The sequence below is a fragment of the Lolium rigidum genome, chromosome 5 (genome assembly GCF_022539505.1).
Source record: "Lolium rigidum isolate FL_2022 chromosome 5, APGP_CSIRO_Lrig_0.1, whole genome shotgun sequence".
Lineage (NCBI taxonomy): Eukaryota > Viridiplantae > Streptophyta > Magnoliopsida > Poales > Poaceae > Lolium > Lolium rigidum.
In genome coordinates, this window is record NC_061512.1 from 257,836,559 (window position 1) to 257,844,800 (window position 8,242).

Below are 8,242 nucleotides of genomic sequence, written 5' to 3' on the forward strand. Positions count from 1 at the left end.
GAAATAATTCGCACTGTGGACACTTTTGCATGTTATAGATGGTCGACTTTCTCCCTTTCAGGTTGAACGACAAAATTTAAACTTATATAGATATTTGAACATATTTAGCAACACAGTGCTTTAGATCGTATTGGCCTACATAAATAAACCTTCTTTCATGTGACTAAGACTAATAACCTTCGCCAAGAATAGAGCACGCCTCAAAGAAAATGCAATCAGAAAAAATCAAATAAAGGTAGAATAAAGCCTCAGAACAAAACAAATGACTTTTTTTAAACATTGTCGTGTGGTTCTATCGATGAGTATGCCATGAGGGGTACATCAAAGCAGAAGGAGAGAGGGGTGTGTAAGGCAATGAGCCACCGGTACTGGGAGACATTGGTTGCCAGGTTTAGATCTCACGACGGTGGTAGGATCCTACATCCTGCCTTAGGTTCACTATAATGGACTAATAGCAACAAGTGCGCTATTACAATTATGTGATTCTCTTATAAGGGCTCCCGTAGGCCGGTTTATATAGCGCACGGTCGTAGGGTTACAAGGAGAGTCCTTACTGGATTTAGTGACAGAGTCCTAGACTAACAGGTGAACTACGTTGTCATGTCCTCCAACGCACCGGCTTACGTAAGGTTGTGACACATTGCCTTCTATAATTCCAGCTAGACCTATGTCTTGCCAATCACCAATTGGACCGCCCAATTAGGTTATGGGTCTAACCACCCTCCGTGGGACAACCGAGTTTGCCGGTATGAGATCATAATAAGCACCACTAAGAACTATTAGTTAGACTTCATAATAACCCATAAAAGTGCAAAAGTGATGAGAAAATGACACGCCTATCAGTTAACTACTGAGACATAGCTATCTCAAAAATGACTTATTTTCGTAGTTACTACAAAACAAAACTATCCTCTAGAGTCTAGACCCGTCTGCAAAACACCAAATGCGGAGATGCATGCACAATCTTCAACAATAGGCGTACAGATGTGTTGCACTTGCATGCAAGGAAATCTAGCGCACATGCATGCACTAACTTGTGTTGTGGTGTTGCAGACCACTGGTGCAATGTCTTGAGAGCACTCGAAGAGACGCCATAACACCTTGCCATTTCTATCTCGCCATGACAGGAAGGTTGTCAATGCATTCCTCTGAGCTCTCAGTTTTTTTGTTCGCCTTTACACACCTGTGGCATGTGCCGGGTGATAAGGTATTAACTTATCAATGCCTACGGGTTATAGATTAGGGTTTAGTTGGAAGTAGAGGGCAAGTAGATCTCGAAGGTTTCAGCCGGAAAAGTACTCGACTGCTATGAAAACTAGGGTTACTGGAAAACAATGAATCGATCCTTTCTTTGTCCGTTGACTCCCCCTTATATAGGAGGCGGAGCCGAGGGTTTCGTGATATACAAGTTACAGAGTCCGGGAGGGTTTCGTGAACCAACCCGCGATATATACAAGTTTGATATTCCTAATACAACTCTATCTTTCCAAACTACGTAAAACTTCGGGTCGTGGGCCTTCAGTAAACCCCGGGTACCTTCTTCGGCAGGCCCATTGGGTATGCCTATGTCAGTAGCCCCCGAGATTTTGCTTGAATCGCAGAATCAGAGAAAATCTCCATCTTTACAATCTGCATATTATTTCTGCAAGTCGACAACTTTTTATAAAAGAATTATATATTGTACAGGGATAACGGTAATTGGGGCTGGTTCATCTGACGGATCAGGTACCAGTTAACTGCTCTCGTAGCAATCCACCAAAACCTACTTCAAGATCACGTCCCTGGACATGATCTCGGGATACTGGCATAATTCGACATGTGCGGCTTAAGGTCTTACCAAATGCCGAATTTCAGTCATGTTTTATCGGGTACCTAACGCGTCCGTTAGGATTTTTCTTCGTATCTGTTGATACGGAAAAAAGTAGCAAAGCGCCGTCAGAGGCGGTGCCACGCCGCACAGGACAGATCCCGGGGACTTACCTTCGCAAAGTTTTGCGGCATTCAGAGATTATTTCGCGACTGAGGCGCTCTGAGAATATATTGTCGAGTGCTTTTTCCGGCTGCTGGAATAGCACATTTATTCGAGTCAACGGATGACTTATATTGTTTTTAACATAACCTCCCGATGGGAGTATATGAAGAGTTATTTTGATAACTCAGAATATACTCACCAAGACTTATTCAAACTTCATCGGGCACGCGAACAGCGTTCCCGATGGGAGTAGCCCCCGAGGCTACAACCAAGTGCTTGTACTTGGTTGTAGACTCACCTTTTTAGCACCTTTGGCACTATATTGTCATGCTTCTACTCATATTTATCGGGTGCGCGAACAGCGCTCCCGATGGGAGTAGCCCCCGAGGCTACAGTCGAGGATTTATACTTGGTTGTAGGCTCCAATTGTCCTCTGTCACTATTTTTTGAAATGTTCCCTTCCGAACCATCTCCATCAAAACTTCTCGAAACCTCTTTTTTTTATAAAGTAGCCCCCGAGCATTTGGACAAAAACTTGTGTTTGGTCAAAGGCTCTCGAGATTACCAATCGTCTCCTGCTGTCGCCACTTTTCATAAAATCCCAGCCGAAATTTTCATTGGTAAAGTGACATCAGTGCTGACGATAGCCATGATCACTGTATTGGAAAGACGCGAGAGCAATCCCTTCACTGACCTGCGGGCCCAAATTATGCGACCTTTTGACACGTTACACAAGTGGGGGACACACGTCCTCCGCTTTTTCTGGCACGCGCGCTGTAGCACCTGTCCAGTTCCATCGTGGCCAAAATACCGTTTTACCCTTTGATCCACGTGTGAAGCATCAAGTCCATTCACTGAGCATCCGACGGTGCGACGTTTTGACTGAACTCGCTATAAATAGGCTTCGTCCTCCTTGTTTAACCCCCTTCGCCGCACTCCAATCCCCATTGCAACTACCAGAGTTCTAGCGCCCACGCACTGCTCCGCTTCTTCGACGCCATTGTTAATGCCTCCGCGGCCAAGACTTTCAAGGCACAACATTCCCGAAGCAAAGATGGCGGCGCCAGATCTAGGAGCCACGGAGTGGGAGAGATCCAAGATCTCCGCGCAGGACATCAACCTGCTGAAGAAGCTTGGACTAAGCAAGAACAAGGACGCGATGCGCTTCCCCAGCGAGGAGAGATACCCGACACCTCCCATGGAGTATCGGGTTAGTTTTGTTGACCACCTTATCCGTGGCCTCTCTGCACCCATCCACGATTTTCTGCGTGGATTTCTTTTTGTGTATGGACTGCAACTTCACCATCTTACTCCCAACTCTATCCTCCACATCTCTATTGTCATCACTCTTTGCGAATCTTTCCTTGGAGTCCAGCCTAACTGGGCTCTATGGAAGCGCATCTTCCTCCTCCGCCGTAATGGCTCCCCCAATGTCGCCTATAACATAGGCGGTGTTGTTATCTCGTCCATTCAAAATCATGGCGTAGTCTCGCTCGCCTTTCATCCTGATTTTGGCCCTACGAGCAAATAAAAGTATCGAAGAACACCGAGGCCCGATAAAAGCAGACATGCCAGGCCAGAACCACTATTCGTAAACCATGGCTCGAGTGGTCAACTTACCGTTCTTAGCGGCCTACTATCCCGGCATCCACAGCCCGCCATTGTTATGTGACTGGCAGCGAATGCTGGACTTTAATTCATTGTCTAGGGATGCGGCGGTATGGGTTGATGTCGCCGCCGATGCTCGTGCCAGGGCGAAGCTATTGTGGGTGAGACATGGCGAAATATCCCACGGCCATGTATTCAGGCAGGCGCACACGAATTCCCACCACTTAGCAGTTGGGGGTTGCGCCGACTAACCCACGCCGCACTACACCAACTGCAGCCCACCGGCCACCACCAAGTAAAAATGGTACTTCATTCGTTCACTAATGTTTTTTCGTAAATGCATGTATCCGTGCGCGTTTTAGTGTGTAGGTTCACTTATTTTAATTCATATCTAGGTCACTTCAAAATATTTAAAAGGTCTTAACAGGGGAAGTATTAAGCTATCCATGCCAGTGCAGATATACCTCGAGTCACTGCTAATTGACATCTCACGTATTTCGTGTCGGGAATAAATGGCAACAAATGTAAAAGTCCCATTGAGGATGATATCCATTTTCTTTTTTTTGAAAACACAATATATTAAGCTAGCAAGTCGCCTCATTAAAAACCTTCCAGTCCCTTATGGTATCCTGGTAAGGACAAGAGTGCGTCTGAAACTTGCTGCTCCATAATTAAAGTTTGGTTACATCGTTGATGAGTTGCGGAATAATAAAGCAAGGGGGTTCATCGACCCAATTACATGAAATTTTACTATTAAAACAATCCCTAGCAATCTCATGAGCTACCTCATTTGCTTTTCTCTGGCAGAATTGAATTTGAACACCTCAAATAAGCGCTATTAGATCAACACAATCAACAAAGATTGCCGAGGACTCATTCCACCACGTGGCTTCACCTGTGCAGGCCTCAACAGTTTCCATAGAATCAGATTCCACTTGGATATTATTGCATCCCATATGATTTGCAAGTCGTAATCCTTCTCTCATGGCCATCGCCTCCGCCACAACAACAGACGCAATATTTGGCAAGAAACTAGAAGATGCCGCTACAAATCTTCCATCATGGTCTCGCAAAACAGCACCTGTTGAACCTGCGTGGACGTCAGGATGAAAAGATCCATCAATATTTACCTTGATTATTCGAGAAGGTTGATATCCATTTTCTTGTGTCTCCTGGAAAACAAACATAGCAAAGAAAGCAAGCACCAAAAATTTTAGACAGGCGCGGGATAGGCTTGTTCCTTCTGTACGAGTGAAGTAGGGAGTTGTACCGACAGATGCCAAGGCCCGGTTGAATCGACAGCCCACGACCGTGACTGGTGGCAGACGACGACAACACTGCCCGTGCCGCCGTGAAACAGCCCACGGCCCTGCAGGCAGCAACACTTGGCAGCGCAGGGCTGCGCCGGCCCAATCCGAGCACCTACTTTGACCAACTGCAACCCACCACCACATTCCACTCAAGAAACAAAGTGACACGACACACATTCTGGTGAGGGGCACGTGCTACCCGAGGACATGGTCACGCGGCAACAAAAGGTGAACAAATTTATACCTATATAAAAGTTAACCCCTTTTGCTCCAAGGAGAGCGTTTTTGGTCATGTTCACGTAGCTATTTTATCCAATCAAATCGTGCCACGATAGAGATTTTTACTGTAGATGGAGACCGGTAACTGTAGATCATTTATCTCTGGGATTTGTTTCTCCTTTTTTTCCGCGTGAGAAATCCGTGATGACCGGCTTCTTCCCGGTATTCCCACTTTATAGCTTCCGGTAATCGCTCTCTCTCCTCCTTTTGTTCACCTTCGATTACCGATCCAACCGGTTTATTTCCCACGATGGATTGGTCAAAGCGGTGTTGCCATCTCCAGAACAATCCAGGTCCTCTTCCTCGCCAATCCCCACCGCTGCTCTCTTCCTCCCCAATTCTCATCGCTCAAGTTCCAAAAAAAATCCCATCGCTGCCACTCGAGTGCTCCACCCGGTGGGGCGGCGTCCCATCTCCCTCCATGGCTGCCGTGTCTGTACCGACGTATCAAGGTTGAACATCCCCAGGATGAGCTCCTATGTGCCTTGGCCCTGCTGTGTCTAGACAGCTGCAGCTCCCCACGACCTCGCCGGTTCGTCCGATCTATGCCTGCTCGGCATGTAGCAACACAACCTTCTTCCCCCACTCCTCGGGCGCCATCGCCGTCGACGCATACTGTACCAAGAGTGACACAGGGTGCGCCGGCTTCATCCTGCTCCTTCGAGCTGGGGAACACCCACAGGTTGAGGTGGCATGGCTCCGCCATCACCATCGTCAGCCAGGTACACTTCGTCGGCCGTCGGTGCACTATCATCGGTTCAGAGGAGGATAGGCGGAGCCTAGGATCAAGATGCTTTGTGCGGTGGTGTATCATCTGTGCCATTCTCATCTGGATTGTTTTCTTCATTTGTTCCTTGCTTTTCTCTGCGGGTTTATCAGTTTGTTGCTTTCTGCTCCCTAAAGAAGATTTTTCTTTGTGATGTAGGCCATTGGTGTTTCTCAGCGGCACCTAGCTATTGTTAGTCCAGCGCCGCTCTGCCATCAAGCTGGGTATCCGATGAGTGCAGGTCATCTTTACAGGCCATCAGGTCATCTTTACAGGCCATCAGTGCTGAAGACACACCCTACTATCCAATATTTGATTACCCCTACATGGAAGCAGATGTGAAGCTAACCCAATTTAATAACTGTTTTTTCAATAGGAATCCAGATCGTGGCAAAATTATATCCTTTTCTTCCCAAGATCACTGCAATTCAGCTCCGTACATGATAGCCTGTATTTTGTGTGCTAATTATGTTGTTCCATTATAGATGCCTAATTCTGCTACCTGACAAACACAGTCAAAATAGCTCTTATTTGATCCACTCTCCTAGCATCAGAGGAAAAGATAATCTTGCAACATTACTATATATCAAATGCCAATATCAGTAACTGTGCAAAAATAAAACAGAAAGCAGTAGACAGGAAGTTCTTTTATAAGGTTAGTATGCTGTATTCACATATATCCACTTCAGAATTTTTGTATGTTCAGATCAGAAAATTATATCTTCTCCATGAAATAAAGATTTATCTTTGACAGATATTACAGGGAAACACAATGAAGGAATATGTCCCAACCAAGAGCTTTCACCAACAAAGAGAACAACTGAAGGAAAGAACAACCTATACATTTGGGGATGTTCACTTTTTCTCACATGTTCTCACTTCTCTGCTTTGCTTTGAAGACAAATATTAGTACTAGCATTCTTTTTCCAAGTATTTTTGGTAATTTTATTGCGCATTATGAGTCATCCTTTTTTGTTACTTTGTCGGACATGCCTTATGATATTAATGTGAGCTTCTGTTATGTCCACATAGTTGCACATGACTTGCCATTTGATCAGTGTGTTGGATACTTCAGTTCATACTAAGGGAGCTTATTGCGTGTTCAGCGACAGCCGACTGTACCTAATCCTATCATGAAAAAGATGTTGGAAGAAAACTTAGCTCTGTGGCGATAGATACAATAGAGTCCTAGCCGTCGGTTCCCAAATGTGGCAGCAAATCCAAGGTATTTTTAAAAAAAAATGCATAGAAGGATTGGTATCTGATGCTCAGTGCATAAATTCCTTCTATTACAATGCAGACTGTGTTATCTTCAAAGCTTTGAGAGAAGAAAATACTCTGTTCAGATTCTCAGATTTTAGTTGTCGTACCGACCTATTCATGTGCTCATGGTTTTTTATGTTATTTAGAAAAAATGAATCCATCTAAATGCTACTGTGGTAAGTTCCTGCACATTATTCAGTCTCAAAATTTCCATTGATATATCCATTATAGGGGCTAATCATCTGGAATCTTTTGCAGAAATAAGACTATGTTTATGCAGCCTATCCAACCTTCTATCCACTACCGCCTGCAGTCAAGATTCTCAGATTTTAGTTGTCTGTACTATATCGACCTATCCATGTGCTCATGTTTTTTTATGCTATTTAGAAAAAATGAATCCATCTAAATGCTACTGTGGTAAGTTCCTGCACATTATTCAGTCTCAAAATTTCCATTGATATATCCATTATAGGGGCTAATCATCTGGAATCTTTTGCAGGAACAAGACCATGTTTATGCAGCCTATCCAACCTTCTATCCACTACCGCCTGCAGTTATTCAGTACTAAAACTACTCACGGAATGCCTCCAATTTGTCACGGCATGTCTACTTGGAGTCACAATGTGATCAGTTCCTACTTGCAAGCACAATGTGATAAGTTTAGACAATGCCTAGAATGTGTTACATGCATTTCTTATTAGTGATGCACATCAAGTCAAGGCATAATTGGAGTCCCAAATCTTGCATCTCACGTTGTTGTTAAAAAATGTGACCAATTAGTCTACTAATTAATACAAAACATCTATAGATTGCCTGGTTTAAGTTCTGTCACTTTACTCAGCATCTGTATAATGGCATCTTTTCTTGCCTCTCCGGTATTTTGTTTATATATTGATCTGGTGGGAATTATTTGCCTTACGGAGAAAAGCACTGAAAAGCGGTACGACCAGAGGCAGTATAATTCCTATCCGATGAACATAATCTGAACCTTTTTTGTACATGAATCTGAACTAATTTTTGCTTGAGGACTTGTGCTTGCTGTCC

General features: G+C 44.5%; 1 protein-coding gene across 4 annotated transcripts; it reads left to right on the plus strand.

Annotated features, from left to right (window-relative positions):
- The first annotated feature begins 5,405 nt into the window (after window positions 1-5,405).
- On the plus strand, window positions 5,406-8,242 carry LOC124654132. Of its 4 annotated transcripts, XM_047193168.1 has the most exons (3): window positions 5,406-5,891; window positions 6,095-6,197; window positions 6,312-8,242. In XM_047193168.1, the coding sequence occupies exons 1-3, from the start codon at window positions 5,715-5,717 to the stop codon at window positions 6,377-6,379; spliced, it is 348 nt and encodes a 115-aa protein (XP_047049124.1). In that variant the 5' UTR covers window positions 5,406-5,714; the 3' UTR covers window positions 6,380-8,242. The 4 variants fall into 4 exon arrangements, 1 of the variants encoding a protein (XP_047049124.1); XR_006988220.1 differs by having other exon boundaries at window positions 5,406-6,197; window positions 6,320-8,242; XR_006988219.1 differs by having other exon boundaries at window positions 5,406-5,974; window positions 6,095-8,242.

Coding starts and splice junctions, on each gene's coding strand:
- LOC124654132 (XM_047193168.1), top strand. CDS start 5,715: ATGCCTGCTCGGCATGTAGCAACACAACCTTCTTCCCCCACTCCTCGG. Junction 5,892..6,094: donor CCATCACCATCGTCAGCCAG/GTACACTTCGTC, acceptor TTTGTGATGTAG/GCCATTGGTGTTTCTCAGCG. Junction 6,198..6,311: donor TCATCTTTACAGGCCATCAG/GTCATCTTTACA, acceptor TTTTTTCAATAG/GAATCCAGATCGTGGCAAAA.